Genomic DNA, 22,472 nt, shown 5'->3' on the forward strand with positions numbered 1-22,472 from the left:
CATGCAGGCTTTTTCTAAACAGGAATTCTAGTATTCATAGGAGAGACTATTCATCTAACAGTTGATTATTTTAAAATCGCACTTGGCATTTCTTCTGATGAATCTCAAGATATTCTCCACACAAGGAAAGTCTCAACATGGACATCACTGTGACACTGGCATTTTCAAAGTCTGTTTCTAAGGACTCTTTTCCTAATCAAGTATCCCTGAAAAATCATAGGCGTGCCAAATGACCTTCCTGGGGTTTTACTGAGTTCCTTGATTAGCAGTTTTCACCTTTTCACTTAAATGTAAGGAATATACTCTGAAACACATGTCAATAGATATAAATTTAATACTTTCCTTGAAAAAGACAAAATGTTCTTATTAGTGTAATAGACATTCCAACAATGTAAGAAACTACTTTTCAGATTAAATAAAACTTATCTATAGAATCTGATTCTCTGTCCTTAAGTCAGATAATGCCTTCAATGGCAGTGATCATTTGGTCAAAAAGGAGTATACTATTATGTATTCTCTAGAGCATATAACTCCAGTTTCATCCTCAAGATAGCTAAAATTCATGTAGTTCCAGGATTTTCACTATATGCTTTCTTCTCTTGATGGATGACACACACTCAATCTAAAGTGTTCCTTTGAAGGGTGGTGTTTTAGAAAACATAGATAATATTAATAGCATTCCCTTTAGAGGGGGAACAATTATGCTGCAATCAGTGTGATCCTTCCTCACAGCTATACTAGTGGAAGTAGAGTTGGTGTGATCACAAAAGTAACTCCTGAAATTAAAGACTATTAGATAAATTAATATCAATGAAGATGATATAATTATTTCAACTGACATATCTAATTGGAGATGAAATGCTCATAAAACTATGTATTTTATAGCATATTCCAACTCTCTTTATCATAACAAATACCTAGTCTCACAAGATATCTTCTAGCAAATATACAGTAACCTCTCCATCTTCTTTTTTCCTTTTTGTACACAAAAAACCTCCCCCAAAGTAGGTACCAAGTCTTCTGTTTATAGCATATATTCTGAATTAAGTTTTATAAGCATTAGATGATGGGGGACCAAAATAGAAGTTAAGAAAATCCTCCCACTAAGTAAGCTTACTCGGAGAATGACTTTACTCTGTGGCTTTCTTTACTGGCACAGAAACTGATGGTATTTCTGTTTAGAAACATATTTTTACAAAGAATGATGATATATCTGCAACCAGGCTAATTGTCTAGAGAGAAAGCTGAAAACTTTGAGGTTGAGTTCATATTTAATAAAGAATAATTATTGGTCCTTGGGATCGAACTCACTATTCAGGCTGATGTTGCTGCCCTTTCCCAGATTTAGTAGTGTCTGAGTATGAAAATTCAATTTCTTCTAACAACACTGGAAAAAGACTCATTTTAGCATTAACACTAGACTGCAATCTGCTTTCATCTAATTAGCTAAACCTTAAGGTCGATAACAGGAAGTCCCACATTTTCAGTAAACAATGTCTCAATGACGATGTTTGATATAATTAACATTATTATTTAGAAAACTCCCTCTGAAATTAAAAATATAGTTCTTAAAACTAATGCAGTTATCCACATCTTGATTCTTATTTCTGCGTGAATTTTGACACATAATACCAGCTTTCTGCCAGTGATAACCCTTCCTACCTTTTGGAGTTAAAATAACAGCCAATGCAGAAAAACATTCCTAAAACAATTTTAACATACAAGACTTTAGACTCTCACTATTACTCAAGTAAATTCAAGAAGTAGGAAATGCAATGAAGAAAAAAACAGTAAAGACCCTAACAGGCCAATAACTACTTGTTACTATCTCTACTGAAAATGTGGGACTTCCTCTTATGAAGAATGGAATTAAGTGAATTCCCTGCTACCTAATTATCTTCTGTAGCTATACTTACTGCCAACAACACCATTAGTTTTTTTAGATACCAATTTTTTTTTAATACCATGAATCTTAAGGGAAAATGGCTTTACCTTAAAAAGACTCTGTTACTTATTTGGAAGACAGACGACTTTAAGCTGATGCTGATAAACTTGTGGCTTCCAGAGTTTTTCTTACTAATACTAAACCCACAAGATACCTGGCAGTCTCTGCTATGCCTATTTCAAGTGACCTTACCTCCATATCAGGAGACATTTTCCTTATAATCTGCAACATGGTAAATCTTAAGTTCCATGAAATTGAAATGCTTGACTGTGAATTTGATTCCATAATCAGAGTGGACTCCATTGTCTTTTAATCCAACATCAATACTCCTGCAGCCAGATGACCAATCACAACACAGAAACAACCTCCAAGGAGAGCCAGTGCCATTGCCTCCATAGCTGATGCAACAATCACCATGATGACCCAAGCTTTGATCACTCTGATGAACACTGCTCTCCTACTTACAGACACCACCAAGCCCGAAGCAAGACCTCTGAGAGTGCACAGTGCTCCTTCACCCCATGGCTGAAGATGGTTTGCCTAAAATTTATTCTCGTCCTCCAACAGAAAGCAGTAAAACACCAACTGCAGCAACTATTTTCTTTGGGGCTGACAACATTATTCTCAAATCAGAAACAACTATTACTTCAGAAGGAGACCACGTCATTTCAGTAAATGAGTATATGCTAGAAAGTGATTTTTCAACAACTACAGGCAACAAACTTACACCTACAAAGGAAAAACTCAAATCAGAAGACGATATGGGGACACACTTGCTTAAGTCAACAACTCACCTAGAGAAAGAAATTACCTCTCTGACTGGCACTACGAACTCCATACAAAGAGACTCTATTACTGAAAATTTCATGCCAGTGAAAATTGGGAATATTTCATCACCAGTTGCTACCGTTTCTTTGATCGATTTTTCCACTGACATAGCAACCACTGACACAGGAGATGTAGAGATCTCAATAACATCTGAAGCCTCTGGCACACTAAAGGACAGCAGTGCCGGTGTTGTTGACACTCCTACCTTTCCACATAAAAAGGACGAAGCTGATATAAACAATTATAATCCCTCCATCAAATCCAATGTCCCTGCTGATGAGGCTCTCCAGATCACTGATTCCATTATTCCTGAGCCTGAAATCCCTTCTGCTCCTGAAAAAAACTTCACTACTATTCCAGACATAACTGCCCTTGAAGAGAAAATAACCAAAATTGGCTTAAGTGTTTCAGAAGATGACACCAGTGCTGTGGCTACAGTAACTAAATCTGATGAGGAAAACTTTATCACTGTGTTTGAACTCACTACTTCTGCTGAAAAAGACGGAGATAACCAGGAAGATACCCTGTTAACTGATGAAGAATCTACCGAGGGAGCCGATATTTGGATAGAAACAGATACTGCAAATGAAGCAGAGACCCATTCTGTTTTGCTTACTGCTGTTGAATCCAGATATGACTTTGTTGTCCCTGCATCGATAGCTACAAACACGGTGAAAGAATCGTCTACAGATTTGTCTGAAACTGATAGAACAGAGACGGTACCTAAAATCACTGAGCCATTTTCTGAAACTACCTCTGTATTAGATACCCCAAACTATGAGGAAGACACCTCCACAACTGGAACAGGTATCTTTGAACTACTGAAAGAAGATCCAGATGAGTTCATGATTTGAAAGCAGCAAGAGGGATACCATGTAGAATTGTGCAATAACCCAGCAATATAGCCTTAACATCTAAGAAACTTTTCCAACAAGCAAAATCCTATAGAAATGAAAGAATGTGGACATTGAAGGCAAGTATTCAACTTAGTAAATGCAGATGCTTAGGAATACAGGTCATGCAACAAATTGAAGGCAACTTAAAAAAAAAAAAAAAAAAAAAGCAGTGTAATAGTTCCCCTAGTATCACAAAGTTTCCATAGTCTAACAATTACTTAATGTAAAATTTTTCAGCCTAGCCTTCAGAGAGTATGAAGACAGAGCAATGTAAAAGCTCACTTCCTACATTTAGTGATGCATATCATTTAGTTAATAGTCAATTTTATATTTTAGTGAGAGAATTAAGGGTATGAGGAGAATCAAATTAACATCTCAAAAACATTACTATAGCACTAAAAAGTTCTCCCAAAATGTTTGTTCTAAATAATTTTCTCATTAGTATTTCACCATTTTCTTCTATTTGAAAAATTTTTAATCCTTGCTCATATAAGAATTAAAACAATTCAGTAATTGTTTAGCACCTACATGTAAGATACATAAGATTTGTGATAGGGTTCTTGGCACATGTTAGATACAAACTAAAGCAAAATGATATTTTATAAACATGCATATTTGTCAGAAAGATATACTATAAACATACATATCAATTTAATTTTCTTTCTGTTAAAATATGTTTTCTAAAGTTTTGTTCATGTTTTCCAGGTCATAATCACTGAATATCACACTCTTCTTATGATTCTTGTTAGCAATTCAATGACATAAATCTTCATTCTTTTCTGGTGCAGACTACTTAAATGGGTCTGTTTGCACTTTGCTGATTTTCTTCAATAAATCTTTTTGGCAAGCAACTAATTTACTGTGTGTAGGTGTGTTTGATATTCTAGTACAGCCTTCTCAAATTAGGAAAAATAAAGAGAAATGAAAATCCATTGTTTGTTTCAAGAATAACATAGCTCTAATCATCAGAAGTAGAATTATTCTATAGAGATTCATAATTGTATTACATTTTAAAAATGAAATAAAAACAATGCCAAAACACTGAGTGAATGAAAGACATTATGCATGGGGGACTTGTATAGGAATTTGCACCATTAGATAAACTATAGACTAGAATAGTCATGATAGTGTATTAAAACTCAGAAACAAATTATGACACAAAAATTAATTATACAGTGAAGTGGACTTCAAAAACGTGGGATATAATAGTTAATCTTACTTGGACAACCAGTATTTGGGAAAAAATAAGTTGGAATAATAAATTTTAAACTATGTTTAAGACCATACATTAAAATAAATTCTACATAAACTAAAGACTTTAATGTAAAAAATAAACCTATACAAAAACTTAGGAGAAAATATACCTGTATATCTATGCAAATGAACCTGAGAAATCTAAGCATATTGAAAAAGTGTTAAAAAGATTGATAGGTTTGACATCATGAATAGTTAAAATTCTGAAACAAAGAAAATCAATATAAAATTAAAAAGTAAATAATTTCACTTTACATAGTAGTGAAAAAAATCAGTATCATTTTCCTTTAAAAGTTTCTACAAAGAATTTTAAATGAACAGTAGAAATAAACATAATTCATAAAACACAAATTGTCAATGAACATGTGAAAAATATTCAATAGACATATTCAAAATATCAAAATAAAACTATTACACATCAGTTTTAGCCATTTGAGGATTGAGAGTGATTATTGTCCATATTCCTTGTTGACTCATTTTCCAAAGTTTCTCCAAATTTCTCCAACCTTTCTGGAAGGCTGGAAGTCAAGTTGGCAATACATGTAGCAAGCATTTTAAAAATTTGAAGTTTTGGCCCAGTTATTTTACATATTTTAGCCCTGAGATTTTTCCTGAGTTAGAAATTATGAAAGTTCTGGCCGGGCGCGGTGGCTCAAGCCTGTAATCCCAGCACTTTGGGAGGCCGAGGCGGGTGGATCACGAGGTCAAGAGATCGAGACCATCCTGGTCAACATGGTGAAACCCCGTCTCTACTAATACAAAAAATTAGCTGGGCACGGTGGCGCGTGCCTGTAATCCCAGCTACTCAGGAGGCTGAGGCAAGAGAATTGCCTGAACCCAGGAGGCGGAGGTTGCGGTGAGCCGAGATCGCGCCATTGCACTCCAGCCTGGGTATCAAGAGCGAAACTCCGTCTCAAAAAAAAAAAAAAAAAGAAATTATGAAAGTTCTGACAGTTACTGAGTTCTGACCACCGGTCAGACACAGTTGTGTTTATATTTAGAATAACATTTGATCCTCATGGTACCTTAGAATGAGAAATATTATTATTCTAATTTTAGTAATAGAGAAACAGTCAGAAAAGCTATTCAATATGCACCAAGCTTCATAGTTAATATGTAGCAAAGAACACTTCAAACCCAGGTAGTCTTCTTCCAGAGCCCATGTTCTCTTAATCACTATAGTGTTTGGGCTCTCAGATTTAAATACAAGAATATTGGCAAACTCTTACACTGAAGAATGTGATTTTATATGTACATAAAGGAGAAACACTTAAACAATCTACAACTGTAGTTACATGTAATTAATTACACTTCTATATATCCATATGAAGCCATAATCCACATCTTTTAAAATAGTTCTTAGGAAGAATATTTAATCAAATGGAGGGTATTTTCATAAAACTCTAACCAAATTTACATAGTGGTTTGTATGCAATATACACATACATACACATACACACACATGCAGAATGTCTGGATTATATATATCACAATATATAGTCTCTAAGAAGGACTACAGGTGAGTTTGCTTCATTCACTGTGCTTCTTTGCATTTCTAAATCTCTGTAATCATCCAGAATTTAAGGTGTACACAGGAGAGGATGAATGTTTGTCAACTCCATTAACTAGGAAACCTGGAAGCCAAGCTAGATCTCTCACTATTATTTGCTTCCTATATTTAATAAAAATATTGGCTGGGCACGGTGGCTTATGCCTGTAATCCCAGCACTTTGGGAGGCCGAGGCGGGCGGATCACGAGGTCAAGAGATCGAGACCATCTGGCCAACATGGTGAAACCCCGTCTCTACTAAAAATACAAAATTAGCTGGGCGTGGTGGTGCGCGCCTGTAGTCCCAGCTACTCGAGAGGCTGAGGCAGGAGAACTGCTTGAACTGGGGAGGCAGAGATAGCTCACTGCACTCCAGCCTGATGCCTGGTGACGGAGCGAGACTGTATCTCAAAAAATATATATATTAGCTAGTATTTTCAGTGTTTCCCGTGTCAGACACTGTTTTATTTTTCATTCATAAGGCACGTGTATGCATCTACTATGTTCCAAGCACTATGAAAGTGTTTTGAGACACTGCAGTGAATCAAATGACATCATCCCTGCCTTCATGGAAATTAATCAACCATAAAAGACAAATTTTAGACAAACAATCTCAAATAATCACACAGAAAGAAATGACTGTGCAAAATGTGATGGGTGTTTCAAAACAAAAACAGAAGATTATAATTGCAGATTTTGCATACATTTAAAGACCAAGAAAATGTCTCTGAGGAAGGGAGATTTAAACTAAAATACTGAAAAATGTGGAGAGATGAGGAAACAACATCTCCAAATTCTTGAAGCTAGATTTTTCAAGGATATGAACAGGCATGGTATCAGCTGGAAAATAAGATGAAACTGGAAAGGTAGGCAAAAGATAAATCATATGGTACTTGTTAAACATCCTAGATTTTAACTGTTTGGAAGCTATTAAAGGTTTTAATCACTTTATCCTCAAAACAATTTTAGTACGGAAAGCACTGGCTAGGCTATACATCTTTCAAAGATTTTGTATAGAAAAATAACTTGGTAGTCCCCTTTGCATGCAAGAGATGAGGCTCAGAGCCATAAACTGAACTGGAACAATTAAACAATTAAAAAGATAGGTTGCGATCCAAGATGGCTGATCACTAGCAGCTCGGGCTCGTAGTTCCCAGTGAAAGCGCAGAGAACGAGAGAACGCCACACTTTCAGACGAATATTTGTTGCTCACGGACCAGGAGATTCCCAGCAGAGGAGCCCCACGTGTCGCCAGGGCAACTCTTGTGGCCGGCGAGGCGGTTTTGCTGGTGCCTTAGAGCGTCAGTTTTTGGTGCAGAGTCCTGAGACGCCCGGGCAGAAAAGCACCATCAATCTTAACACCGCTATTTTGGCCGGCGCTGTGGATTGCTCAGATTTCAGCGCTGGGAATCAACAAGTTGGTCATCTGCTCAGAGACCTAGTTAGAAAGTCGGTAATTACAAAGACAACAGACGGATAAATATATAATGAAGGGAAGAAATCAGCATAAAAAGGCAGAGAATACTCAAAATCAGAATGCCTCTCCCTCTACAGGGGATCACAATTCCTCATCAGTAACGGAACAAGGCTTAATGGAGAACGAGTGTGTTCCAATAACAGAAGCAGGTTTCAAAACAGGGGTGATAAGAAACTTCTGTGAATTAAAAGAACTTGTTCTGACCCAATGCAAGGAAACTAAGAACCTTGAAAAAAGGTTTGACGAAATGTTAACGAGAATGGACAATTTAGAGAGGAATATAAGTGAATTGATGGAGCTGAAAAACACAACACGAGAACTTCGCGAAGCAAGCACAAGTTTAAACAGTCGAATTGATCAAGTAAAAGAAAGGATATCAGATGTCGAGGACCAGCTCAGTGAAATGAAATGAGAAGACAAGATTGGAGAAAAAAGGATGAAAAGGAATGAGCAAAGTCTCCTGGAAATATGGGACTATGTGAAAAGACCTAATTTACGTTTGATAGGTGTACCTGAATGTGATGAAGAGAATGAATCCAAGTTGGAAAATACTCTTCAGGATATCATTCAGGAAAACTTTCCCAGCCTGGCAAGGCAGGGTAATATTCAACTCCAGGTAATACAGAGAACACCACAAAGATATTCTTCAAGAAGACCAACCCCAAGGCACATAATTGTCAGATTTATTAGGGTTGAAATGAAGGAGAAAATACTAAGGGCAGCCAGAGAGAAAGGTCAGGTTACCCATAAAGGGAAACCTATCAGACTTACAGTAGATCTCTCAGCAGAAACCCTACAAGCCAGAAAAGAGTGGGGACCAATATTTAACATCCTTAAAGAAAAGAACTTTCAACCCAGAATTTCCTATCCAGCCAAACTAAGCTTTATAATCGAAGGAAAAATTAAACCTTTTGCGAACAAACAAGTACTTAGAGAGTTCACCACCACCAGGCCTGCTTTACAAGAGCTTCTGAAAGAAGCACTATACATATAAAGGAACAACCAATATCAGCCTTTCCAAAAATATATCAAAAAGAAAAGAATATTAACACAACGAAAAATTTACACTAACTAATGGGCAAAACAGCCAGCTAGCATCAAATGCCAGTATTAAAGTTATATATATTCTAATCGGATAAAAAGCCAAAACCCATTGGTATGCTGCATCCAGACCCATCTCACATGCAACGATACACAAAGACTCAAAACAAAGAGAAGGAGGAAGATTTATCAACCAATCAGAGAGTAAAAATAAACAAACAAATAAAAAGCAGGAGATGCAATTCTCGCCTCTGATAAAGTAGACTTTAAAGCAACAAAGAGCAAAAGAGGCAAAGAAGGACATTACACTATGGCAAAAGGATCAATGTAACAAGAAGAGCTAACGATTTTATAGATCAACGAGACAGAAAATTAACAAGGACATCCAGGACTTGAACTCAGACCCGGAACAAGTAAACTTAATAAACATTTATAGAACTCTCCACTTCAAATACATAAAACATACATTACCACCTCATACCTATTCCATAAGTGACTACATAATTGGAAGTAAATCACTCCTCAGTAATCGCATAGCATTTCATAGGTTTAAATGAAATATTGGTTGGCTGCTCGTTTGTTATTTTCTTCCCTTATTCCTTCCTGTTTACATCAAGTATAATTATTGGTATAAAAGAGGTTTTCAATACCCATTACTAAACTGCATTCTAGCCTGGGCAAGAAAGCAATACTCCCATTCTCTCTCTCTCTTTCTCTTCCTTTTTCTTCCTCTTGTTTATTCTTTTTCTTTCTTTCTTCCCTTCTTTCAAAAAAAAAAAAGAAAGAAAAGAAGATAATGTGCTCTACAACAGAAGGTAACAGGAATTTGGGGCTAGATGAGTAATTAGAGAATAAATATGAGACAGAGTCTTTCTTCCCAAATATTCTAAATAGTGATGACCTGAGAAAGGAGTGATGGAAGTACAGTGAGTAGATATTATAGTAGTCACATTTCACAGATAACCAAAGTGAAACAGAAAAGTCACTGACCCCAGATAACAATGCTAGTAAATAAGAAAGCTCAGCTCCACGGACATGTGTGGCTCCAAAACTCAAGTTCAAATCACACTGCTTTGTGTGAACTGTTGAATAAATGAATCATTCCATCTCTTTATCATAACCCTCCCCCTTGATCTATTTCCATTGCCACTGCCTTGGGTAAGCCTAACAGCTGTCTTGTAGCTGGTCATCTCACCTCTGGTCTGGTATTTCACCAGTTAAATTAAGCCCCACAACACTCAGCTCTAAAGCTTTTTGCTTACTCCCTGTTCCCACATGCCTTTCCACAGTCATGAAGTATAACCACATAAACCAGGCAGAGCAAAGAGGGCAAGAGGAATTGCTTTGGGGAGGTTCTGGGAAATAAGTTTCTGAAGGAAACTTCTGTTTAAAGACATTTAGGGCCAGGAGCTGCTAGAGCCACCTTGGGATGACAAGGAGGCAGGCTGCTTAAGAATAAGTGAACACTGAGGAAACTAGACACAAGAAATATAAATATGAAATTGTGTTAGTGCAGTCAAGGTGGTGGCAAAAATATCAAGGGAAAAATATTAGAGATAGTTATAGGAAATAGTCACAAAACCCCCTTGGAAGGCCAGGCAGTTTACATAGCTTCAGGAAAGAACGGATGGAAGGTGGCTAGTTCTTTTATCTTGAGGCTTGAAGCAAAGGAGTTTATCTAAATGTTGTGTTGTCCTAAAACCAACCTTTTCCCATCCAAGATTGACTGCCTCGGGAGGTTGGCATAAGTTTATTACCCACAAATGGTGTTTGCTTAGGCCTCAGAAACTGGCCTTTAATTTTTACCCTCTGATGATGTTGAATCAAAGCCTTTGTTATTTAATGTGTGCTGAATAAAGGCCAGCATGTCAGAGCTTGAGGCCATTAACTCCTTTGAGTGAATGGCCTGGACACCCCAGCCTGCTCTTTCACTGTGTTCTGTGTCTGAGTGAATTTATTCACACATCTTGGGGTCAGAGGGTGCCTGTTATATCCCAACACGAAATAATAAAATAACATGAGACTAGTCACATCATGTAGCAAGCCTAACTAGTCTGCTTGTTTACCTGAGACAATGCATTTTCTAATTAAACAAGTTTGGGTTATGTTTTCTGTTATTTGAAATCAATGTACCTTAAAAACCAAGACTCCAAGTTATTTCAAGTCTCTGTGCCTTTTTTAAACATTTTTTTTTTTTTTTTTTTGGTAGAGAAAGGGTCTTGCTATCTTGCCTGGACTGGTCTCAAACTACTGGCTTCAAGCAACTCTCCTGCCACAGCCTCCCAAAGTGCTGAGATTACAGTGCCTACTGTACTCCCAGTGCCAGTATCATAGGGTAAATATCATCTTTCATATTCACCTCATGAGCTACCATCTTTAACCACTTCTTGGTATGATTACCTGGTGTGTATCCCACTATGTACATTCTTTAATCACACTATCTTTAATATTTTATTGTATTTACTTGATGAAAGATACTCCCGTGTCACAAGATAATCCTACCCATAGTTCCCTCTGACACAGATAACTCCATCCAAAGTTCCCTGTGTCCCAGTGTAACCCCTGTTTATAATCTCCACTGTACCCTTTCCCCACAAATACCCCTACCGTGGGGCATAACACTCTCCTCCAGGTCACAGGGAGTTTCTGACCACAAAAAGAGAGAGAGAGAAGCCAATTTCAAAAGGCAAAGACTTCTGATCATTAAGAAAGAATGTTCTTCTCAGAAGATTCCCAGAGTACCTGTTCAAGTTGTTAAACTAGCTCTACATGAAGATGCATTAAAGAACGTTAGTAACTTCAAGGTACCAAGAACAGTGGGAAATTAAACCAGTGTGTTTGTAGTATACATGCTTCTACTCATTTAACCTATTGCAAATTGGTAGTAAACAAAGAATACATTAATTACAATTTGAGTCTATGGCCTTTATTTTCTTTACAAAACTACTGGTATGTTGTTTTGCTTTTCTCACATATATTTCAAACATAGCAGAAGGCTGACTTAAAATAGGCATTTCCCTTCCCTCAGATTACTCCTCTTCTAATATTCTCCATCTCAGCAAAAGGCACTATCTTCACAGTTGTCCAAGAAAGAAACTGGGGACTCAGCCTTCACTTCCCACCCTCTTATTCTCCATACCTAACAAATACAAAGTTTTTACCTTGGCATTCTAAATAGTGCTTTAGAATCCATTTGCCTTCCTTCCCATGGCCATTTCTTTATCCAAATCTCTATCAAGAAAGAGTGGCATTTTATTATACAAATTGATCATATCACTTCCGCCTCCTAATTCAAAAAACTATCCAGTGACTCTCCACCAACTTTAGGATGAAGTCCAAAATCTTTATGGTATTTGTTGGAATTCACTCAGGGTGGCTGGCAAAATATTAGAGAAATATTGGGAAGGTTATAGATTATAGCCTCAAACCTTTTGGAAGGCCTGAAGATTTCATTGGGACAGGCTGGAGGAAGCCGGATCATTTACATTAGATTAGGGAAAAGATAGAGAGTAAGAGGCCTTCCCAGTTAAGTCTGTTTACCCTCACATTCCTTTGTCTCTAACTGTTTACTCATATAAACTTCGTGCTGGATGGCCCTCTCAGGGAGATCAAAGGGGAATTACCAGTTAATGGTGTTTACCCTGGGCCCCAGAACCTAAAGCTTTTATCATTCGTAAAACCACTCTTTTAACCATGTTAATTTTCCACAAGCATGTTGACTTAGAACCTCTGTTATGAAATCTTTACTGAATAAATGTGAGGATGGGACAGCGTGTCTTGACTGATTGGCTGCTGCTCTCTGCAGGTGTCCCTCAGTGAAATTTCATGTGGTCTTTGTTTACAAACACCATCCTAGATTATAATGATTATAATTATCTGCTAAGATTGGAGTAAAATTTAAAGTCTGATAATGGGAATGGTTGTTATTCCAATTCTATCCTTAACGTGGTTCTAATAAAATCCAATTTAAGTAAAACAGTAACCTCTGAAGCTACAGCTAGCCCATGAATTGGTAAGGAGCAATTAAAAGTCTGCCATATAGCTTTGCTCCTCAGTAAAAAAGAATTTCCTAATTAACTAATAAGTTGCAAAACCTGTTTTCTATCTTAAAAGGCAACACTACTAGCACAATCCTTATTTACCCTTAATTTTGTAAATTTAGATGATAAATTTCAATCAGCTATAAAAGAAGGCCCACAAATTAGCTGAAAAGCAATCAAAAGCTAAGCATGTAAAACCACACATTACCCTTTAAAGGAAAACATTAAACTAAGTTAAATAATATTCATTGAATTAAGAAGTAAAAATGTTGTATCCATTCTCAGAAAGTGAAGTAATATATATGTAAGTGTAGTGAAAACATATGCATGAAAGACTGATGAAAGATAGTCTTTGCCCAGCTAGTAAGTCACTGTTTTCAGAACAGTTTGCCAGTTTAAAGTCCATAAACTTGGTAAGCCTAAAAACTCAATTGCAAGATTTAAGCTATTCGTGACTTTAAGCACAAAGTTAAAGTATATAATTTAGGTCTCTGCTTCCAAAGATGGTTTCAGATTTCCTCTTAAAACTTCATGTTACCGGCCAGGCGCGGTGGCTCAAGCCTGTAATCCCAGCACTTTGGGAGGCCGAGGCGGGCGGATCACGAGGTCAAGAGATCGAGACCATCCCGGTCAACATGGTGAAACCCCGTCTCTACTAAAAAAATACAAAAATTAGCTGGGCATGGTGGCGCATGCCTGTAATCCCAGCTACTCAGGAGGCTGAGGCAGGAGAATTGCCTGAACCCAGGAGGCGGAGGTTGCAATGAGCCGAGATCGCGCCATTGCACTCCAGCCTGGGTAACAAGAGCAAAACTCCGTCTCAAATTAAAAAAAAAAAAAAAAAAAAATCCAGCTTAATGAATTATACAATCAGTTGCTAAGTTATAATCCTAATATCATCAAGATTTCTTTAAGTAAAGAGCAATTCAAAGGAGTATTACACTGCTCCATATCTAATGCTTTAACATTGTTTACTGACAGATCAGGTAAACAAGGAAAAGCTGCAGTCTAGTAAAGACCATATAATTCAATCACCTAAGATGAGTTTACTAGCAGCCAAAGAGCTGAGATTGAAACTGTGATACTAGCAATAAAAACTTTTTCCACTCAGCCCATAAATATAGTAAGTGATTTGGCTTACTCAGTTTATCTACCACAAAATCTTGAAACAGCTTTAATTAAGTCTAATCTTGAGCCCACATCTCACTGCCTGGTCTATTGGCTTATGGCAATATACAAGCAGACTTACAAGTGACAACATCACTGCTTGACCAAGACAGACAGAAACAGAAAGATTAGTGAGAGAACTAGAAAGAAAAATATTATAGAAGGGAATTTATTCAAGTAGATTGTATAAATTTTGTTTTTAACATCTAAGCAAGTTTTAAAACATTAATTGTAAAAGAAGTTCTGTGTGTAAAGATATTAGTTAAAAGTTAAAGAAGTATCCAGTTGTTCTGTGAACTGGACATTAAAATAAAGCACAACAGGTTTTTCTTAAAGCTCTAACCTGTTCTTTTACAAAGATTATAAAAAGTTTCTTAGCATAGGTACAGCCACTAGAATTTCCAGCACACCAGCACCAGCCATGAGACTCCATCCTCATCAAATGATGGAAAGAGGAAAAACCTCAAGCCAGCAGAAGAAAGACCCTTCAGGATGACACAAGCCCTGGACATCACCTGGAGAATGCTGAAGAGGACAACGCAGAAGACTAAGGAAATCATGCTTTGGATTTGTTTCCTTTTTATTCCTTCACTCTGCCTGTAACCTGTACTTGCTACACTCTATCAAGCTCATCTTCTAATCTACATTTTTCTGCTCTGTGACTTAAACTAACACCCCCTTCATAGCTTCTAACAACTACTGCTTGGCTAAAAGAAATTAACATATCCCCAGTGAAGTTCCTCATTAATGGCATACAGTAAGCTGCAATGCCAAGTAACATTACAGGTCAGACACAAAAGATTCATAGTTACACTTATAGCTTTTATAGTCTCAGCCATAGTCATCCTGGCAACTGACAGTGTTGCAGTGGCATCTATTACTGAGTCAATATGAACAGCTGCCTTTGTAGATAATCTGGCAAAGAATGTGTCAAATAAACTTCTTTTATAGCGAGGTATAGATCAAATAATTCTTGCACATCTGCAAGCACTTGAGGCTGCTGTAGAATATGTGGGGGAGCAACAGGATGCACCGGCATTCCGATAGTAATTCAGCTGCGACTGGGAACATAAACATATTTGGGTCACTTCTTTACCATAGAATCAATCAGTACATGGTTGGATGAGGTGAAACAACACATTTGGGGAATCTTTTAAGACGATTTAACAGCAGACATAAAACAATGTCTAGAATCCCTTCACACTATAGATCTACACACCCAACAAACAGCCATATGGAAAGGTATGCAAGATCATCTCTCCTGGTTAGACCCCCATTCCTTGGAGTTGCTCTTAAACTGGATAAGAATATTGCAAATTGTAATAATAATTGTCTTATGTTATGTTAATCCTAGGATGCACAGCAGGAATAAAAACAAGGACCACCTGGCCTGACATTGCTGAACACATCATTAGCCGGCAGACAACAGAGCCTAATTTTAATAACAAATAAAGGGGAAGATGTTGGAATTCACTTGGGGTGGCTGGCAAAATACTAGGGTAATATTAGGGAAAGTTATAGATTATAGTCTTAAACCTTTTGGAAGGCCAAAAGGTTTTATGGAGAGAGGCTGGAGGCAGTCAGATCATTTACATTAGATTAGGGAAAAGATAGAGACAATAAGAGGCCTTCCCAGTTAAGTCTGTTTACTCCACATCCCTTTGTCTCTACTCTGTTTACTCATGTAAACTTTGTGCTGGATGGTCCTCTCAGGGGAAATCAAAGGGGAATTACCTGTTAATAGTGTTTACTCTGGGCCCTGGAACCTAAAGTTTTTATTGTTTGTAAACCCACTTTTAATCATGTTAATTATCCACAAGCATGTTGACTTAAAACCTCTGTTATGAAATCTTTACTAAATAATATGAGTATGGGACAGGGGGTCTTGGTCAATTGGTGGCAGTCACCCTCTGAAAGCAGCCAAGAACCATCCACAGCCCACTTAAATCACTGAAATAGATGTGAAAGTGCATGTGTTCATCCATCATTAAGTCAGGGTCTGCAGGACAGACCTCCACAGATGGTAATCAACGTCTCAGATCTTCATCAGGGTCACCACAATGGAAACGCTGTTTATCTATCCAGCCTCATAATATGGTACTGTCATTTTCCATTCTTAAATTTCAACTATATAGATCTCATTTTGATCATCCTTAGAGCATAAAGCTATGTCTTGTATCAGGATCAGTGGACATGCTATGCTCTCCCTGAAAAATTCAACTCACATTTTAAAGTACACCTAAATGTCACTTCCTCAGTTATATCCTCCCTGGATCCTAAATTTATATAGGCCCCTGTATTATTCTGTCATACTAATCACAGTGCACTATACCTTGCTTTGTGTAACATCCATAATTATTTCAATTGCATGTTATGATACTTTTTTCAGACTGCTATAACAAAGTGCCACAAACTGGGTGGTTAACAACAGAAATCTATATTCCCCACAGTTTTGGGGTATATAAGTCCTAAATCAGGGTGTCAGCAGGACCATGTTCTCTCTGTGGTTTCTAGGGGATTTTTTTTTTTTTTTAATTTCTTCCCAGCTTTTGGGAACTAACTGCTGGCAATCCTTGGCATTCCTTGGTTTGTAAACACATCATTCCAGTCTCTACCTCCTTGTCACATGAGGTTCTCCTTTGTGTCTCCATGTCAAGATGTCTCTCTGTTTATAAGCACACCAGTCATTGGGTTAGGCCAATTTTAATCCAGTATGAACTCATTCATCTTAACTTCATTACATCTGAAAAGACACCATTTCCAAATTTGAGGTCTCACTTAGAATTACTGGGAGTTAGGATTTCAGCATATTTTTGGTAGGAGGACATAACTTAACCCATAACCTGTTTAATGCTTATCTTCCCTGCCAGACTGTATATCTGATATTTAGGATGATCATATAATTTGTCATGAAAAACAGAACACTTTTGAAACTGAAAGAGACAATTAATGATGACTCCAAAACAACAACTATAAACCAGAATGTCCTAATAAGAGCTATCTACACTGCATTCAAAGCAAATAAATCAGATACTATTGTTCACTGCTCAATTCTGAGAGCTTGGAACACAATAGATGCTCAATAAACATCTGTAAAATAAATGAATAAAATATACCAGTGAATGAGGAAATGATGTTTTCATTTATTAAACTGAATGCTCTCAGGAGATAGCTGGTTTGCACTGGATGCTTAGCATTGAATACCAGTTGGCCAAGACAAGAAGGAGATCACTGGTTGCAAGCTGTGGAAAGGGGAAGATCAAAAACTCAAAAGCATAAATGCACTTGGGTTATTTATAATTTTTAAATAAGCACAATGGGTCTGAGTATAAATTGTAACAAACATATCAAATTGTAAGTGATATTAAAGCTTTACAAGCAAACCAGAAATATAATCAAATTGTATCAGATAGTGCATATTAGTTAGGATTCTGCAGAGAAACAGAACCAAATGGGATATATAGAAAGAGTGAAAAAGAAAGCCAGGCTGGGAATTCAGGCAAGACTTGCTATGGCAGTATTGAGTCTGAAATCCACAGGGCAGGCCAACAAGCAGGAAACTCAGAAAGAGTTCTATGTTACAGTCTTGAGGTACAGTTTCTTCTTTTCCAGGAAACCTGTCTTTGCTTTCAAAGGTTCCAACTAATTAGATAAGGCCCACCCCGCATTATGGAGGGTAATCTGCTTTACTTAAAGTCAACTGATTGCCAATGTTAATCACATCTAGAAAATACCTTTACAGTAATATCTAGACTAATGGTTAACCAGACAATAGGGCATCACAGACTAGCCTAGTTGACACAGAAAATTAACCAGTGACATCGTGTGTAGCAATTTAGCATTAAAACTTCATATAACTAACAGCTCCTATTCCCTGAACTAGTTTCACTGAAATTAGAGTTTCAGGGTAAAATGCATTGATGAAATATTGGAATGAATTTCCTGGAGTCTTTAAATAAGAATATACATAAGAAGGGGTCATTCAGCTCTATCACCATGGAGCTCCAGTAAACTCCTCTAAAGCTAATGCTCTGCAACATGGTTTGGGAAATGTAGATATAGATGATGGGAGGCAACCGAAGTTTAAAGCATTGGATTGGCATGTTACTTGTATTTTAGAAGGATAATTTCAGTGAAAAAGTAAAAGTTGGATGGGGTGATCGAGGATGCTAGATACAGAGATACAACAAACTATGGCTTTCATACTAGAAAGAGATAATGAAGCCTGAAAAAAGAGCAAGAATCAATAAGAATAATTATCAACATTTTAATATTTATCAAGCTAGTCCAATCACACTATAAACAAAATGGTTACATAATAAGCATTAGCTTAACTACACAGACTCCTTGAATGAACATTTTATGTCAAAATCTGAAAGCTCAGACGAGCCCTGTTGGGTACAATAGGTGTTCCTAGCCAAGTTATCTAAGCAAAAATCTTGTAAGTGAAATCCTGACATTTTTCTCTTAGTCTACAGAATTTTACATTAGAATCATTTGTAACCAAGAAAAGGAAAGAAAATTATACACACACACACACACACACACACACACACACACACACTTGGTCAAAAGCATTATATTTCACTTAGATTAATGCCAGGAAATCTACTAGTTGATAGAGCCACAAAAATGCCTAAGACAGACGCTCTCTGTGTACAACTTACTCACCATAAAGATTAGCTAGAATGTCTCACAACAAAAGTTAAATATACATAAGAATATCTTGATACAGAGGGACTAAAAAGCCGTAGGGGGAAAAAAAACCTGGATTTAAATAGTGACTTTTGAAAACATGAGCAAGTTATTTATTTTCTCAAGTTTCAGTCTCTTCCCATACAAAATGACCATCTATGTAAAAGCACACAGACCTAGATCTGCATCTTGATTTATATTTTAGGTTGTTCTCATTGTTTTTAGTTGTCCTAAAATTTTTTTAGAAAGTATGTGTAAACTGCAAATCCAATAATCAAGGAGACATTGCATCTAGTGCCCTCCAATTTACCTTTAGGATAAAAAGTCTAGAGGTCCTTCTCCTTTCTTTCATTCATCACAGTGTGAATTAATGCCAAGCGGATGTACTATTGTTAACAGCTAACTTGAAAGAAAAGCATTGAAAATCTGATTATTCACGAGTAGGCTTTCCAGATGATGTTCTTCTATCTTTCTGGTAATGAACAACATTTTCATGGAAATTAAAGCTTGTATCAAAGCAAATGTCAAACTACTACAATGCTCACATTTTGTATTGATCAGTAACTGTCACATTTCTTCTGAGCAAGGTTTCTTCTGTGATACAAAACTATTGTACAATAAAGAATTATTCTGAATCTAGTGGTAAAAGATGTATAGTAAAGAATGTCAAAATGGTTTATTATTTACCTTTTTCTCTTTTTTATTCTTTTTTTTTTTTAAGTCAAGGTCTCACTTTGTCATCCAGGCTAGAGTGTAGTGGCATCATCACAGCTTACTGCAGCCTCAACCTCCCAGACTCAAGTGATCCTACCACTTCAGCCTCTAAAGTAACTGGGACTACAGATACACACCACTATATACAGATACTTTTTAAAAATTTTGGTAGAGACAGAAAAGGCTACCATGCCCAGCTAATTTTTGTAGAGATGAGATTTCATCATGTTGCCCATGCTGGTCTCAAACTCCTGGGCTCAAGCAATTCTCCCACCTCAGCTAATTTTTGCAATTTCTGTAGAGATGGGGTTCCACCATGTTCCCAGGCTGGTCTCACACTTCTGAGCTCTAGTGATCCTCCCACCTTGGCAGCCAAAATTACAGATATTAGGGCCTTTTTAATCAATTCTATGCTGAGAAGAGGTGAGAAAAGAATGCAATGCTCTTGAACCATTTATGTTTCAGTCGAGCTAATTTTATAATCTCTAAAAATTTACTTTCAGCAATAAAGTATTTTACTTTAAAAAGCCAAAATGAATGTAAAAGAAGCTATCATTTTCAAATACTTTCTGCCAGCTCAGAATACACATTAGCACATAATAGCCAAGCTTTATATTGTAAATAACAGAGTGCAGTTAAAAAGAAAGAAAACATTTTAGGCCTTGGGTTTCTGGTCAAGTTTCAATAATTATTGCATTGCAGTAAAATGTTAAGAAAATATCTGAAATTAAGGAAAGAGTGGACTCAATGTATAACATTTAAATTATAATGAATAAACCTTCACTTTTTCTAATACGCAGATAATTAACCATGATGTTCTGAAAAAAATGAAAAGGACAAATGTTAACTTTTAAAAATTACACCAGTCCTTGTTTTGTTTCAGGAAATGATTTGGATTAACCCAGAGGCAAAGGCTAAAATAATAATAATAATATTTTGCTGCACAAAATAGAAGTCATAAAGGAGAAAAAACATAATCCTTTATAAGGCATGAATCACCTGTGTTCTTTCACTGAGCTTCCAGATTTCAAGAGCTGGGGAAAGACTGACATTGCTGGACGAACAGAAGGAAGACCCCCTCATTACGGTATCTTTTTTTTTTTAATTTCAAAGGCTTAAAAATCCATTTTCTTTATTCTTTGATTATACGCAGTTTCTAGTTAGTGGAAGTATTGTGAAATCTCAAACTCTGCTTTCCACAGAATTCAACAGAAAACAATGCATTTGAAAGGAAATATCATAAACAGAAAAAAAAAATTGAGACTGCTTTTATAAGTTCTCAACCTACAAGTTTTATCTACTTTTATCAGTAAAATATTAAGAATTTCAAGAAAAATGATAATGATACAAATAGCTTGTCCTCCAGAATCTCAGAATCTTTAAAGTGGCCCTTTCTAGTCATAACCCCATATTTTAGTTTTGAACCTATAAAAATGAAAATGTTCTCAGTGGCAGAAAAATCAATTTTACTAAATTATGCAGGAAATCACTGGGCCTGATTTTATATTAGTTGATTGCCTCTTTTGTTACAAAGGGATGTACATATTAATGTTGAAATGTGTCTTATATTTTGCTTGAGATTATGACTGTTTCATATGGGAGCAATACACTTATTAATTTGGTTTTCTATTGTTATTCTTGGAATATTGAAATATGACCACTTCATCAATCAAAAAATAAATCATTTTATTTTAAAAAATAGAAAAACAGGCCTCTGATAGTTTAGGTAATATGACCAGGATTTGACAACTGAAGCTCTTAGCTACTTTTCTTTGGAAAAATGAATGTTAGCAAAAAAAAAAAAAAAAAAAAAAAAAAGAGAGTGAGAGAGAGAGCGAGGGAGAGAGAGATTCATTATTGGAGTATCATGGGCTTGCCAAATTACAATGAAACAATATTTTTATAACACTCTTCAAATAATTATCATTTGAGATGGATTTTTTTTTTTACATTTTATTTGGATGGGAGAATTCAGAAGTAATAATTGTATCAAAAAAATGAAAGTTTAACAGAAATATTAAATTTTAAGAGTTATTTGTAGATAATAAAAATAATACTGATGGTAAAATCAACATGAGTATTTCATATTTCTAACAATATATGTATTTTAGGTTATGAGAAAACATTAAATTTTTCTGTCTATTGGTTTAAGTATGTAAAGTGAAAATCAGAGTCAGAAGATCATTTTAATGGAAATTTCTTAGGTTTTTTTATGTGTTTAAATTATGATATCAAAAACATATCATAATTTTTTTGAAAACAGGAAAATTCACACATAAATTATACAATCATCGCATATCTAACTTTATTTTTGCTTCCATTTTTCTGTCATTTATGTGGATAATTTACATACAGCATGATATTTAAACATTTCCCTTATCATTACAAATTTTCAAATTTCCACAGTCTTCATGATTATGAATATTCATATTTTTCATATTTCAAATTTCCACAAAGTCTTCATTATGAATATTCATATTTCTAATTATCAGTAACACTGAAATTAACACTATTGGGTTTTTTCTATGGCTTTATTTACTGAGAATAATTTCCAAGACTTAGGTTTTAAAGTTAAAGATACCAACATTTTCATGTTTCTTTTGTGTATTGTTATGCAACTATTTAAAAACGTATCTAAATTAATAGAACTAATTATTGTGTACAAGGTTGTGTACCTTACCACGTTCTCAGTTGTATTTTGAGTTTGCCTTCTTAAATAAGTAATAATCATAAAACAGTAGATGAAAAGGTAGGTTCAGTATTTGTTTTCTTGACAAATGAGAAATTTTGTCAAGATTTTTTATTTACTTTATTCAGTACTAATTAGAATTCACTATTCTTAACCTTTACTCATATCTGTTAGACT

At 35.9% G+C, this 22,472-nt stretch overlaps 1 protein-coding gene and 1 long non-coding RNA gene across 2 annotated transcripts in view; one reads left to right on the top strand and one right to left on the bottom strand.

Annotated features, from left to right (window-relative positions):
- LOC135269901 (uncharacterized) overlaps positions 1-22,472 on the bottom strand; it is a 113,525-nt gene that overhangs the window by 85,855 nt on the left and 5,198 nt on the right. The window lies entirely within an intron of this gene.
- CABS1 (calcium binding protein, spermatid associated 1) lies at positions 2,467-3,627 on the top strand. Its single transcript, XM_012473403.2, has one exon. The coding sequence runs from the start codon at positions 2,467-2,469 to the stop codon at positions 3,625-3,627; it is 1,161 nt and encodes a 386-aa protein (XP_012328826.2).

This window comes from Aotus nancymaae, unplaced genomic scaffold, assembly GCF_030222135.1.
Source record: "Aotus nancymaae isolate 86718 unplaced genomic scaffold, 86718_ANA_hifiasm-v0.15.2.pri h1tg000006l, whole genome shotgun sequence".
Lineage (NCBI taxonomy): Eukaryota > Metazoa > Chordata > Mammalia > Primates > Aotidae > Aotus > Aotus nancymaae.

Bases quoted from the DNA above. Each gene is read 5' to 3' on its own strand.
- CABS1 (XM_012473403.2), top strand. From the start codon at position 2,467: ATGGCTGAAGATGGTTTGCCTAAAATTTATTCTCGTCCTCCAACAGAA.